Source organism: Monodelphis domestica, chromosome 8, assembly GCF_027887165.1.
Source record: "Monodelphis domestica isolate mMonDom1 chromosome 8, mMonDom1.pri, whole genome shotgun sequence".
NCBI lineage: Eukaryota > Metazoa > Chordata > Mammalia > Didelphimorphia > Didelphidae > Monodelphis > Monodelphis domestica.
The window spans coordinates 130,153,692-130,169,088 of NC_077234.1; the positions used below are offsets into that span (position 1 = coordinate 130,153,692).

General features: G+C 37.3%; 1 protein-coding gene across 4 annotated transcripts in view; it reads left to right on the plus strand.

Moving 5' to 3' along the window:
• Positions 1-9,515, plus strand: part of UCHL3 (ubiquitin C-terminal hydrolase L3) — a 105,323-nt gene extending 95,808 nt beyond the window's left edge. For all 4 annotated transcript variants that reach the window (XM_007501455.3, XM_007501456.3, XM_007501457.3 and 1 more), the window contains 2 exons: positions 6,109-6,167; positions 9,285-9,515. In XM_007501455.3, the coding sequence (XP_007501517.1) occupies positions 6,109-6,167; positions 9,285-9,368 (143 nt within the window). In that variant the 3' untranslated portion in view covers positions 9,369-9,515. The remainder of the gene's footprint in view (positions 1-6,108; positions 6,168-9,284) is intronic.
• The last annotated feature ends 5,882 nt before the right edge of the window (positions 9,516-15,397 follow it).

The window sequence follows — 15,397 nt, forward strand, 5'->3', positions numbered from 1 at the left end:
GGAATATGACAGTGGAAACAGATGCCTTATACAAAAAAGAGGCCTTAAGAAAAGGGGCAGAAGAGTGTTTGTATCTCAAGGAGAGGAGTATTAGCTATATGAAAGTTCATGAACCCAAGGTGAGAAGAACAGAGTGCATCTGAGGGAGTTAAAAAAGAAGGTGATATTTTGGGGGGCTATATTGCAGAATGCCTAGTCAGAAAGAAGATGCAACAAAGTACGTACTATGTGCAGAACATTGAAAGGTATTCCTAATCTAGTTTTATGCAGTCATTAAGATTGGTTTTGATCTACAACTCTCTCTGTGTTTTGCTTTGTTTCATTCTTATTTTTAAAAAAAGTGTCTGATAAATTATTTGACTTACTGATAATTTCATCCCTCAGCAGTTTTTTTAAAAGTAATATACAAAACTATTTGACAACATTTTAATTCTGAACAACAAGAAAGAATGAATTGGTGAAGTAGAGGTGATAAGAAGCTTGGGAGAAGGGACTGTGTCATTTTAGAATTCATGATTGCCAAGGTCCATAGTCAGAACCACACCCTAGGCTAGCATATTAACAAGGACTGGGGGGTTTGGGAAGATTGGATTGGATTCTTATAGTATAATAAAAAAGAATCCTATTTGAGAAGAAAGGAAAAAAAACCACCTTAAGAAACAAATGTGGTTACACAGAGACTTCTTTGATTAGCACAAGACCTCTCCTGCATATCAAAGAGAAGTCATAAAATAAAGAACAAATACAAAAGAGTGACACAAACTTGTAATGGTAGTCAGGGAAGCTAAACCTCAGAATTAAATCAGATTCATAGAAAATCATAACAATGATAGATCTTCCAGTGAGTTTGTAAGCTTGAGCAGGGTCCATGTGTTAATTATCTTTATTTCTCCACTCAGTGCCTCCCTAGATAGGCAGGCAAAACATGTTTGTTGAAATTGAGTTGAATAAAGGACTTTCTTAGGTATGTTTAAGGTAAGAGAGTCAGTAAGGAATAGACTTACTGCTCAGCATAGATGATATAGTGTGATTAGCAGTGATAGAGCAGAATTACCAACTACAAGAATTATAGAAAGCAGAATTATTGTCTTCTGTTTTGTTTTTCCATAAAGGAAGGGGGGATGATCTTCAATTGAAAAAGTAAAGTGCTCATGGTTGAGATCCAAGAATGTGAAAAGATAGTAAGAGCACCTAGCTCTTTGATTATTGTCCCCTCCCCAATGGCACTCCAAAGTATTTTTTTTTTAAATATCAGTGTGGAGCCACTGTCAGCAATTTTTAAAGAATCATGAATAGGACAGATTCTAGAAGATGGGAAATAGGAAGGGACCCTGGTTATCAAAAAGGAGGAAAGAAGAGGGTATAGAAAGGAGAGGTCATTGCTGAACTTAAATAATCACATGTACCACAGGCAAATCAGCCATTCCCTCCTAGCTCATCACCACCTTCAGAATATGGACAGAGCTACACTTTCTAATTCCCCTCAGTGGTCTGAGGATCATGACTTTCCCTTAGTCAGAATCTGTTTTCTTTTCTGTTGCAGCTATGCCCCATTCACAACTCACAGTAGACTCAGCCCTTCCCAAGACAAGAATTTATTTTCTAAAAATACATTTAGCTAATGTGTCAAGGTTTTTCTCTGCATGTGGATTTCTAGTAACTCAAATCAGCAGGGATTTATCCAGTGACTATGTGCAGGGCCCTGTCCTAAATAGTGGGTATAAAAAGGACAAAAAAAATAGTCCCTGATCCCAAGATGTTAACAGTCTAATAAAGGAGACTACATGCAAATATCTGTGTACAAAAAAGATAAATTGTAGATAAGCACCAAGGGAGAATTAGGAGGAGCTTCTTGTAGATAGCTGAGTTTATTGACTGAGGAGGGGATAACGGTCAGACCCAAGCTTTAAGAATATTACTTTGATAGGCAGGGAGCCACCAGGCTATTGAAGTAATCCAAGTATGAAGTGATGAGGACCTGACCCAGCATGGTGGCAGCGTGCTGAGGGAGAAGGGGTCTCGTAGGAGAGACATGAAGAAGATGGAATCCACAAGATGTAGCATGGGTTGGATATGGGTGTGAGAAGGCAGGGATGACATTCAAGTTTTGAGCTTGGCTGCCCATGAAATAGTCAGAAAGAGAGGAATTCTCGAGGGGAAAGATCTTGAGTTTGAGATGTCTGCAGGACACTTGGCTTCAGGAGTCCAGTAGGTTGTGGAGGGAACTGGAGCTTCTTCTCTGAAAACTGGCAGCAGTTTTTTCCAAGATTTGGAATTGTGCAGTCCCCTGTGACATAAGCCTTGTTGCACACTTACCAGCTAGAATGTGAATGTCGCAGTGTCAACAGAAACATAGGCATTTAAGCAGAATGGGAATACTTTAGCTTGTGGCCTGATGCTGTTCACAGAAACGTCTGAGTCAGTAAGACCAACTGTGAGCTTTGATTATGTCTCCCCAAAGCTCACATGGCTGGTCCCGCAGACTTCTCTCTGCCTACACAGCTGTGTTTCTTGCCACATTTCAACCAGTGCTGCTTGGAAAGGGAGGTCCATCCTGGGAGGTTGGAAAAGGAAGTCTCCAGGGGTGTGCCACACAACTTTATTCTTCAACCTTTTCCAGTCCATGTTTTCAACAAAATCTTGGATAATAATCATGATAATAACCACAGCTAACCTTTATATGGTGCTTACTATTGCTAGGCACTGTGCTAAGCACTTTACACATTCTCATTTAATTCTCACAAAAACCCTGGGAAGAAGGTGCTATTATTATTTTCATTTTACAAATGAGGAAACTGAGGGGAACAAACAGCCTTTGAGGAACTTACATTCTGATGGGGATAGACAACACATAAAAGAAAGCTGAAAAGGAATAGGAAAGAGAAAAGAGTTGGAATCCTGACATGATGACACACATGGAAGAGAAAGTCCAGATTCAGGAGTGTAGCTTGTTGAAGAGTGAAGACGGGGCTGGCCTGGGTGTCCTCTTTCAAATGGAGCTTCTGGAAGAACCAGGCAATCAGCCAAGAGCCTTAGGGACGGAGGGTATTTCCATATGAGAAGTCCAAGGTAGAATGAGTTTTCCAGAGTGAAGAGAGAGGTTTCTTCGGCATAGTAGAGAAAGTCAGGAATGCTGCCTGGAAAGGATTGAAGGTTTAGAATATGGAGACAACAAGGACTAGAACTTTTAAATCCTGTTGTATTTCAGATACCAACTGGCATAGGTATTACTGGGTTCCATCTAGATATAAATAGTCATAATTGTTAATTAGTTCTTCTCTTTTCTGTATTAATGAGCTTTTGGGGCCTTGTTTTAAGAGAGGCAGGTAGCACTGAGAGAGGCGTAGCATTCTTTTCTTGTTTATTCCCACGCTGATGTTCCTGGAGCACCTCCACTGAGGTGTTGAAAAGAAGACCACAGAGGCCCATTTAAGATTATATCTCTGGGAAGCTTTAGACTCTTAACAGCCAGTGTCCTCTGTTTCAGGAAGGATAATTAAGGGAGATTTTTTCACAACTTACTAATTGACCACACTTTGGGGTGAAGGAGTTTCTTGAATTAAATTACCTCAACTGATTTTGCATTTTAAGCTATTTAGTAAATGGAAGGAAAATCTTTTCCCCCTTAGTGGAATTTCTGACACCAGTAACTAGGTGGGGAAGTTTCAGGGGATACCTTAAAATAACACATCCATGCTCTCTCCCCTACCTTCAGACAGCTCCCTTCTCCCTTAATACAGCTAATGGCCAATTCCTAGAGGAGAGAAGCTGTCTGGGTGTCAGTAGCTCCTTTTAGAACCTAAAGGTTGCTCTGCTGACCATATGTTCGTGGGCATAGCCAACTCCTTCTAGGAATCTTAACAGTAACCCTTTTTATCCTTTGCTATAAACTATTGTGGCGGATATTTTCTATATTCTGGCAGTTTTGACAAGTAATATTTAATTATATTTTCACAACTTAAGTTACCAATTTCTTATGAATTTTAAGCATCCTCATAGAGAAGCTGAAATATTAAATATCCATATTCAGTTAATGGTTGTGGTCAGAAAAAGTATGTGAAAGCTATTTTGTGTTCTGTCTGCACTCAGTATTAGTTCATATGCATTTTCCATGTATTATCACTGTTCTTATACTAATAACCTAAATAACCATACTACATTCTGTAAAGTTAATATATTAGCATTTGCTTAGCCCTTCCCCATTATCGAATTCTTTTTAATTTAGTAGTTTGGGTTTCATTTTTTTTTCTTAGCTGAGAGATTTTTAATTGGCCTTTCTTTATATTTTAGATTCCTTGTGGTGAAAAGACTAAGGTGTTAATTTTCAGGTTACACTAGTGAATTATTAAGCCTATATAACAGTTTTTAAGACAATGAGTCTGATTTTAGGAATCAGATAGTTAGGATATATCTGAGTTATTGACACCAGAAATTAGGCAGAATTTACCATAGGTTTGTTGATTTAAAGAATCCAGGTATAAGCATTTCCATCTAAACTTTATTTTTGTGAGGATGTGGGTAGTATCACTTCTAAAGTTTCTGGGATGCCAGTCTTTTATCTATTTTAATATTAAGATAGCATGTATACAAGGGACAAATATACTTGATGGTAAAATTGTTGTAATAAAAGTGATAAATCATACCTACTTAATTCAAATCCAGGATTCTGTTAATTGTATTTCTCACTCTGATTTGATAGTATTTCTCACAGCAGCTCTAAATTTTATGGATAATACCGTTGAATATTTTTCCAAAGTCTTTTGGCATTACAATTTAAGATTCTCAAACATTTAGTCTTACAATCTTAAAATACACCAACAGTAGTCCTAAATCACCATTGGAGATTAAGAATACTCATTCCCCCCAAATTTGTTAGGATCCGGGAGTCTGATGATGATGATTTTTTAAACCTTTTTTTGTCTTAGAATCGATACTGAGTAGCATTTCCAAGGCAGCAGAGTGATGAGGGCTAGGCAATTATCATGTCATGCAGCTAGGAAATGTTTGAGGCTAGATTTGAACCCAAGACTGCCTAGCTTTCTATTCACTGATCCACCTAGCTTCCCCCAAATCTAATTATTCTCTGCCACCACCACTGCAGCCCCCTGCTTCTTATAAATAAATAAAACTGAGTGGATAAAAATTAGCAAAAAGAAAATTAGATGGTAATTTTGAGCCTTTGTTGGGGGTGGGGTGGGCCATCACTATTTTATATTTTCTTTTCTGTCATTTTGTGATCTAAAAATAGGGGAGGAAAGTCATTCTATATGTGCTACAAGTATAATAAAACTTCTTATAAATTAGGAAAAAAGCATGACATAAAGAATATTTTACAGAGTTTAGAGGGTATTGAGAACTATAATATTAGAGAAGGCAAGGAAACAAGTTCATAGTAGAAAATAAAAAATTTCCTGTTTAGTTATGAAAAGTGATACATCCTATGGATTGACCAATATGACAGCAAGGGAAAGTAATAAATGTTGGAAGGGGGGATATGGCAAAATTGGGACACTAATACACTGCTGGTGGAGTTGTGAATTGATCTAATCATTCTGGAAGGCAATTTAGTATTATGCTCAAAGGGCTTTAAAAGACTGCCTGTTCTTTGATCCAGCCATATACTGCTGCTGGGTTTGTACTCCAGAGAGATAATAGGGAAAAATACTTGTACAAAAATATTTATAGCTGTGCTCTTTGTGGTGGCAAAAATTTGGAAAATGAGGGGGTGTCCATTGATTGGGGAATGGCTGAACAAATTGTGGTATCTGTTGGTGATGGAATACTATTGTGCTGAAAGGAATGATGAACTGTAGGAATTCCATGTGAACTGGAAAGACCTCCAGGAATTGAATATAGCAGCTTTTAATATGTTTTCCAAATAGTTTTAATTTTTTTCTAACAAATTATTGTCAGGTCTTAAATATGAAAGTAAAGAACTAGTAATTGTAAATTATAAAATGTACTATTTCAAATGTATGTTGTTTTTGTTATTTTAAATAGAATAAACTTTAATTTTATGGACTGTCTAAAACTGAAGAAAATAAGTGTTAAATGTAGATGAATGACTTTTAGTAATGAGTTAAGCATGAAATACTTTTATTTTCCCAGATGGGCGCAAGCCATTTCCAATTAACCATGGAAAAACTAGTGATGATACTTTATTAGAGGTAAGACATTTAAAAAATCAACTTTAAATAAAATGAACTTGAGAAAGACATCTCTGTTTTTGTAACTTTCTTGTTATTCTGCATTGCTTTCATGACCTTCCTATTTTCTTAAAGCCCTGGTAACAAAATGAAATTGCTACTTAGCACAGAAAATATTTTCAAAGTAGAGAGTCGTCCCCAAATGGGTAAAAATATCAAATATGACTGAGGGGAAATCACTAATTTTTATGCTTACTTTAATGGTAAATTTGGGGATTTGGGTAACCAAGAAGCCCAGTTGTGTTTTTAAACATTTTTGTCAAATGATAAACTATCAACATTAACTGCTAAACATGAAGACACATAGTAGATATGAGTATGCTGCAACAATATTATCGAGAAACAATTGTACCCCCAGAGTGACAAATGATCTCATTAGAGATACAGAACCCAAAGGAGATACAAGTTGGTCGTGTTTTAAAAACTACAGATAACAGGTGGGTAGTTCATGTTATACCCAGTGGTAGCCATGTAATAATGGGGAAGTAGCAAACAAGTTGTGTGAATCTCCTTGATTCATGAAAGGACACAGACAAGAGGCTCACAAGATGAGATTGAACAGGTTACTGTTAGTACCTTTGGAAGAAATATGTGTATGGATGAGAGCCACTAAAACATGTTTTTCAAATAGGCCGCCAGCCATTTTTGATTTTCTGAAGTGATTTTTTGTTTTCTGTTTTATGGTAAAAAAGAAAAAAAATAGAATGAACATTTAGTGAGTGCCTCTGCTAGATACAGAGTGAGTTGTAAAAATGAATGGCAATCCATTCTACTATTTAAGCTAAAGTCTTGAGGGACCTTTAGGTTGACATTTTTAAAATATCTACCCAAAGTTCAGTCTGTTATTTTATGTGATATTCTCAGTATTAAGGCAAGCACCTCATTACAGATTTTAGATTGAGATATTTTCTTTTAAAATAAGTGTTGGTGATTTTTAGATATTTACAGTTTTCTAGCTACTCCTAATGGTTTTTTTTTTTCATCACTTGGGAATTTATGGTTGTACTTTTTAGCTGCCACTAACGTTATAGGGAAAATTACAAAAGTAAGCAAATTTGTTCTTTTTTGAATTTATGCTTTTATTTTTAAGCCCTATTACTACTACTTGCCTGCCTCTTCTTATCCAACCTTTACACACACTGTGCTCTAATGCCTTGGGCCTTTGGCTGTTCAGTCTCTTCTACTCTATCCATTTCTATCCTCTATCACTGCAATCTCCTCCCTTCCTGACTTATTGCTCCTCAAGTGTTTATATTGGGTAGATTGATATTGATTATGAAATTAAAGGAAAATAATTCACATCAAAGTAGACCTTCTATCTATCATCCCTATTTTAAAAGGCAAATTATTTTAATCCACATTAGTTTCTTATTGGTAGAATCTATTATAGACAATATTTTTGAACAAAGAGACCTTGCTTGATCCAACAGCCTTCTTTCCCCTCTCCAAACATACCCTCCCACATCCCAGTTAACTTAATCAACCTACATTCATGGAATTAGCCTTGCCATCTCATGGCATACATGCCTCTTGTCCTAATCTTTTTGGGGATGAGAAAAATGGAGTGCAAGAAGATTGGAATATGGGAGATATGAATCCATAAATGCAGGAGGATCTCTGTCCTGTTTTCAACTATTGCTATAATACTTGAAATATTTAGTACTATATTAATACTTTAGATAGTCTAGTAATTGCTTGAGAAAAAAGTAGTCTAATTACAGTTCTTAAAATTCTCTCTATCCATGGTTATCACTTCAAACCAGAGATGCTGTGGACCAACTATATCAGTTATGGGAAAACCCCAATTTGCCAGAATTAAGGGGAAGAAAAGCATTGCTTTTCAGGAGGTGCCATTGAGAAACATTTGTTTGTTTCAGGAACAATGGAGAGGATCCAGATGTATGATTTTATCAGTATTGGGGATGCCTAATGTGGATGCCAACTCTACCAATACAGATTAGTATCTCTATAACTTGCAGTTTTAAATAGTTGTTGGGAGTTCTTTGATGTCAGGACTTGCCCATAGTCACATAACTCATATGCATTTGAGGCAGGATTTGAAACTGGGTCTGCTTGACTCCAAGGCTGACATTGTATCTACTGTGGTTCACTGCCTCTTATCAGGTGAGGAATGTCCAATGTGAATTTTTGGCATCAGAACATAAACTATTGACATTGTTATTAGCATCAATCAATACCTTAAAAGATCTACTCACAAGCCAGTAATTCTAACTTTAGTTAAGTTTAATTCATTCATAAGCTGGTAAATATGTAAAAATGTGTTTAAAAATGTATGCATAAAGTTATTTGCATTATTACTATTTTTCCATCACTTTCTTAAACCCTGGAAATCAACAAAACAAATCAAGCCCTGATTTTGAACATTTGCCATTTTCTGATATTTAAATGCTCACAATGAAAACAGACGGGAGTGCCGTTTTTTGTAGGCTCCAGCACTACCCTGGGTTAAGGGTTTTTCGGTAACTTAAGAACTGAAAATTCTGACTCTCATCAGCATCACAGGAATGTCTAAAGCTCTTAAGAAAGACAGATGGAGACCAGCCCATAATGGATGATAAAGTTGGACAGCAGTAGGGAAGGGAACTTTATAGGAATTTGTTGAAGTCAGGGGGCTTACTGGTGATAATACTATTTACTATCAAAGATTATTAATCTTATTTGTTTTCCAACATGATTAGCCAGTCAAAAGCCCATCACTTGTTTTACCAGTAGATAATCTAAAAGTTTCTGGGTTCTGAGTACAAGTTCTAACATGCTGCTGGGCTAAATGAATAGTGCTAGCTAAACCTCAAAAATGCTATTTGCTTTGTCTATTCTCTGCCCTCACAGAATAGCTTCTGGTTTGAAATTCTCTTTTTTTTCTTCTGGGTAACTGTGAAGATGTGGATATATAAAAGAAGTCAGTTTTGAGTATAATTTTTAGGACAGCAAAAGTCTACTGTGTATATTTTGTGTAAATTAGAACAACAGTTATGTATTTACTTAGCAGCTGCCTCTGTTAGTGAAAGAGTTCAGTTATAAACTGAGATATTGCATCTTTTTGTCTTATGTTTATAGGATGCCATAGAAGTTTGCAAGAAGTTCATGGAACGTGACCCAGAAGAATTAAGATTTAATGCTATTGCTCTTTCTGCAGTGTAGCTTGTGCATAATGACAACACCAGTACTATATAATTTGTAACAAAAATAAAATTCCTAGTGGCTTACATCAATAACCAGAAATTTTGATATTTTCCTTGATATTCACCAATAATAGTTTATGTGGATTAAACTTTGAATTAATCTGTATTTTGTGTCTTTTTCTCTCAAAATGTATGGAAGATCAACTATCCTAGTTTTCAAAAATAAAATCCAAAGCAACATAACAATAAATGGCACTCACAGTTGCACTCCCCTCAGTATACACTCAGTATAATAAATGTGAATCAATGTAAATTTAAGTACAATATTCAAATCAATTCAAGGATACATGGTTTCATTGCTATGGATGTTTCCTCCACTGCTGCAGATTCCAAGTCCTTTGTATATATTCTGAGAGAATAACTATCATATCACCCTTTCAGTGATAGCATCCTCTCCAGTGGATTCAACAATAATTTCTATACTTAAGTCTCCCAAATGTGGTCTATCTCCTAAGCTCCAGTCTCACTTTACCAACTGTCTGTGGGACATTTTCCATTGGATGTTCCATAAGAATCACAAACATGTCCACATTGGAACTTGGAGAGTTCTTCCCTTCTCTTAACATCCATTTCTGATAGGATGACCACCATTCTTCTGGTCACTCAGATTCATAACTTTGCAGCCCCTCACTCTCCTTGACTCCCCTCACATCCAGTCCTTTGCCAAGATTTTTTCTGTCCTACCACCAAAACATTTCACATCTTCTTCTGCCATGATCACCACCCTAATTTAGGTGCTCATCTCTTTTGACGTGGATCTCTTGTTCTCCCTGACTCACGTCTCCTACATTCCATCCTCCACACAGCTGCCAAAGTAATCTTCTTAAAGCACAGATCTGACTTTGTTGCTCTTCTGCTCAGAAAGCTTCAGGAGATACTGCCTCCAAGATGAAATACAACCTCCTCTGTAATCTGGCTTTGGCTAGCCTTTCCAGGCTTAATACCCATTACTCCTTTTTCACACAGACAAATGGGGCTAATTGCTGTTTCTTTTAGGTTTCATCACGGTACCCCTCTGTTTTCACAAAATTTCCCTTGCCTGGACACTAGCCTTCTTTTTGGCCCCAACTCTTAGAATTCCTAGCTCCCTTTAAAGCATACCCCATGTGCTGTTTACAACAGGAATCCTTTTTCCTTCCCCAAGTTGCTAGCAGTTCCTCTCTTCCCAAATTAGTGTGTATTTTATATTTAATGCTATGTGTACATGATGGTCCCACCATATAAGCTCCTTCAGGGCAGAGGTTTCCATTTTTTCCTTTGGTATTCTCAGCACCCTGCTGCTTAGCTTAGTAAGTGCCTAATGATCAAAGGCTGTTGTTACAAAATACTTAGCTCACAATGAGCTAATTGTAAATTATTGTAAATATCACTGTTGGCCCATGTTTTGCTGTCGAGGAAACGGATTTGAAGAGTTTAAATATCTTGTTTATAGATTCTGTAGGTAGAGTTCCAGCTGGTCCTCTTTCCAATTATGACACGCTTCTCACCTTAGCCAATGACCTCACCACCGAAATAATGTGATAAATGTATTCAGAGAGGTATGAGGGGGAAAATGGTTATTATTAAAATGGGGTTCAGGAAAGGGGTTCTCAAAGCCCCATTTGGGATGAGCTTTAAAGTCTAGTTAAAAAGGAATTCAGTAAGAGGGCATTACGGGCAGAGAGATCAGCTTCACTGGGGATATAAAGGAAAGAAAGTAAAGGGTATTGTGGTAGAGCATCTGGGTAAGTGGGAACATAAAGTGAAGGGAAGGGAATTGTCTGAGATAAGAATAGAAACTAGAATGGTGCCAAGCAGTGATTTGCCTACAATCCCATTAGTGATAACACCAGAGGTAGGGTTTGAATGCAGGTCCTCTGACTCCAAAACATGGGTTCTTCCTGCTTCATCATTCTGCTACCTCCTAGATTTGGAGCTCTAGGAAGAAGGCAAGGATAGAGCTTTGTGAGTCATAAGTGTTTATCAAAGTCATAGGAATGGGTGATATTACCAGGGATATCACTAATAATAAGAGAATACAAATTTAAAATAACTGATAACCTTACACCCATGAAATTGGCAAAAATTAGAAAATAATATGTAACAATAAAATAACAAATAGTGCTGGAGAAACTAAAACAAAAAGGCACATTGATATGGTGGAACTATGAAGTGATCCAATTATTCCAGAAAACGGAATTTTATATGAAAAGTAGCCAGATGGTTGATACACTTCAACTGTGTGATACCATTACTGGGCACATTTCCCCAAGGACATCAAACAAATATGCACACTGAAGATATTTAGATACTTTCAAATAATAAAATTGAAGGTGTGTGTGTGTGTGTGTGTGTGTGTGTGATTTTTGTTTTGATGTACCTTTCAGTGCCATAGATTAGAACCTATCAATACTTGCCCATTTGTATAACATACTGATATGACCAACCATCAAAATTCACTAAATGGGGCCCAATCACCATTCTAAAGCCTTCTCACTTATGAAATATATATGTGTGTGTATATATATATGCATATGCACCATATATGCTAAAATAATTCATAACATCTTATGAAAGCAAACTGGAAAAGTAGGTCCAATTAGATGGGAAATGGCTGAATACATTATGATGTATTATGTAATGGAAATCCTGTTGTAAACTATGGAAAATCATGTTTATTGATTGAAAAAAAATGCTTGCTAACTGAAAAAACGAGAGGGGGTACTCATGGGTGTAGAAGGTTGTATGTGCTAACAGTCAAGCTTATTTGGCTTAATTGTTTTCTTGGCTTACCAGGTAAGGTCCAATACCTCTCATGGTCAATTTTGAGTGATGACGTAGGTCTCTCCCCATAGGTTGTAAGGATCTAGGATCCAATCACAGTTATGATTACTATCTATATTTCCATTTTGACTTCCTTTAATTTTTCCTTTTGTCTTATTCCTGTTACCCTTCCCTACAACTTTTTGCTTTTAGTCAGTCTCCTCCATTTTCCCTCCCTAATGTTACTCCCTTTCTCGCTTCCTCCCCTCTTACTATGGTGCCTTTTAAATGACCCCCCAACCTCTCTCTCTCTTGTATTGCTCCCCTCCCCACCAACCTATTTATTATCCTTCGACTTCTCCATAGGGCACAATACAATTCTTTGCCCCAATGGATCTGACTGTTCTTCCCTCTCTGAGTCAATTTCAATCCATGTAAGATTTAAATATAAATGCCACCAACCTCTTACACCCTTCCATTTTACTGGTCTTCTCCCCTTATCCCCCCATGTGCTTCTTTATGAAATATATATTTACCCTATTTTATCTCTTTTCCTATTTGTCTTAGTAGTATCCTCTTTTTTACCTCTAGTTTTAATATCTTTTTTGACATATTATCCTGTACAGTTTGTCACTGTACCCTCTAAGTATACTTCTAGCTACCCTGATGATAATAACAATTTTTACGAGTTAGCAATATCGTCTTTTCTTATAGGAATACAAATCATTTGAACTTATTGGGTCCCGTAAACACTCCTCCTCCCCCATCTTAATTACCTTTTGGTGATTCTCTTAAGTTCTGTGTTTGGGCATCAAATTTTCTGTTTAAATCAGGTCTACCATACTTTCTCCTGCAAGAATATAGTCAATTTTGCTAGGTAATTGATTCTTGGTTGTAGACCCAGTTCTCTTTCTGGAATGTCATATTCCATGCCTTCCCGTCCTTCAGTATGGATGTAGCCAGGTCCTGTTTAATGCTAACTATGGTTCCATGATATCTGAATGGTTTCTTTTTAGCAGCTTTTTAGTATATTTTCCTTGGTCTGGAAGTTTCTTGAACTTAGCTATAATATTCCTGGGTGTTGTTAATTGTCAATTTGGGATTTAATGCAAGAGGTGATCTGTGGATTCTTTCAATCTCTACTTTACCCTCTTGTTCAAGAATGTCAGGGCAGTTTTCTTGTATAATTTCTTATAGAATGATGTCCAGGCTTTTTCTTCTGTCATGATTTTCTGGTAGGCCAATAATTCTTACATTGCCTCTCTTGGATGTGTTTTCCACGTCTATTGTTTTATCAATGAGGTGTTTCATATTTTCCTCAATTTTTTCATTCTTTTGATTTTGCTTTATAGACTCTTGCTGCCTTGTGAAATAATTTGGTTCTAGTTGTTGGATTCTTCTTTTTAAAGACTGAATTTCATCCCTGGATTTTTTATTATTCTTTTCCTTTTTGGTCTGTTTTTCTTTCACTTTCTTTGCCTCGTTTTCAAGCTAGTCAAATCTGGCTTTTAAGGCACTATCTTCTTGTTTTATTTCATGTGCTTTTGTTTCCAGAGGAACAATTTTGCTTTTTAAGTTTCTTTTCCCAATTTTCTTTAGCCTCTCTTAATTGTTTTTGAATTGTGTTTTGAGTTCTTCCAAAGCCTATGTCCAATTTGCTGGAGTTCCTGAGTTTTTGCTTGGTGCTTCTTGGTTCTCCTCTCTTCCATTTGTTCTTTGTTCATTACCTGGATAGAAGCTGTTGATTGTTATTTCTTTTGTCTTTTTCTGTTGTTTACTCATATTTTTTCCTTCCAACCTCCACTGGCTTCCCCCATTGGCTATATTCTTGCTCTTCTGTTTATTTTCTGAAATTGTGCGTTTGGGCTATTCTGTCCTGAAGGGGCTTCTTCTCTTCTCTGCTGATTACCTGGATTAGGCTGATGGAGCTGACCTGTTGTATTAATGTGCCCTAAAGACAGATCTTCCCCAGCTGCTAGCAGAAGCTGAAAGTGAAAGTGAAGGTGTGGAGGCTGAAAGTAGTTACCCATGTCCTCCTCTTTACTCCTTTCTGCCAGCCACCTCCCAACTGCCCAGTCAGAGCCCTGAATTTCCTGTGGTGGTACCAAAGTACTCTGTAGCAACTGCAGCCTACTCCCTGGGATCCCAGTCAAGAGGATTCTTACTGAGAATCTCAGCATAGTAGGTGGGGAAAGGCTGTTGAAGACTGAGCTTTTCTGCCCTCTGGAGGCTTCTTATCTTCACTATTGCGAGACTGGATTAAGCCAGTCAAACTGCTCTGCAGAGTTGGATGGGGTAAGTGGGAGAGGCCAAAAACTCCAGAGCAAAAGGCCCAAGATGGAGGAGTGGTGGCTGAAGGCTGCGACCAGGATTCCTTCCTCTCTGCCCCTCTCCTCCAGCTGCCTCCCTGCCAGCTGGGGTCAGAACCCTGAGTCTCAAGTAGCTGGGGTGGAGCCCTCGCCCCAGATCCAAGCAACCACTCAAGTCTCAGCACAGTAGGTTGGGGAAGGGTCCTGGGACATTCCTTCTTTCTTTTCCTTAAACCCAAGATTCAATCTTCTCTGTGTACTTTTTAAATTGAATAAAGCAGGAGGGTCCCCGCCTGTTGTGTTATAATACTTGGTTTTGTGTTCCCTTTGAAGTACTTTGTTTTTGATTGGTGTGGAAGAATTTTCATGGAGGACTCAACTTTTGCTAATTCTAAGCTGCCATCTTGATTCCACCTCCCTTAAGATCCAATCAAATTCCATTTAATTCAGTATTTTTTATCTAAACATTGATCAAGCATTTAGCATTATCCTGTATAAAGTACTGTAAAAATTAAATTATCTCTACTAATAAAAAAATTTATACTTTATGAGGTTTATTAAGGATTATTAGAAATCAAGTATACAAAATTAAAACCACATGCCCATGGCTGATTAGCCTGTTCAAAATCCCCATGCTTAGCTTACTTGCTACATCATTGCAATGGAATGGAAGAGAACATGGGAGGTGTTACTGCCAATTAAATACCAATTGTGATCTCGCCAACTTGGGGACACAGATGAGATTATAGGGAATTCTGGGAAATACCAAGGACTTCCTGGGATTGAAGTCTATGGTTCAAAATCTCCATTTTTACATTTCCCCTGAGGCCCGAGGAAGACTAGTCTCTCCAATGGGTCTTGTAAACATACCAGCTATGAAATTACAATAATTTGAGGATGAGAAGAAAAGAGAACAAAACCAATAATTGCTAGGTAC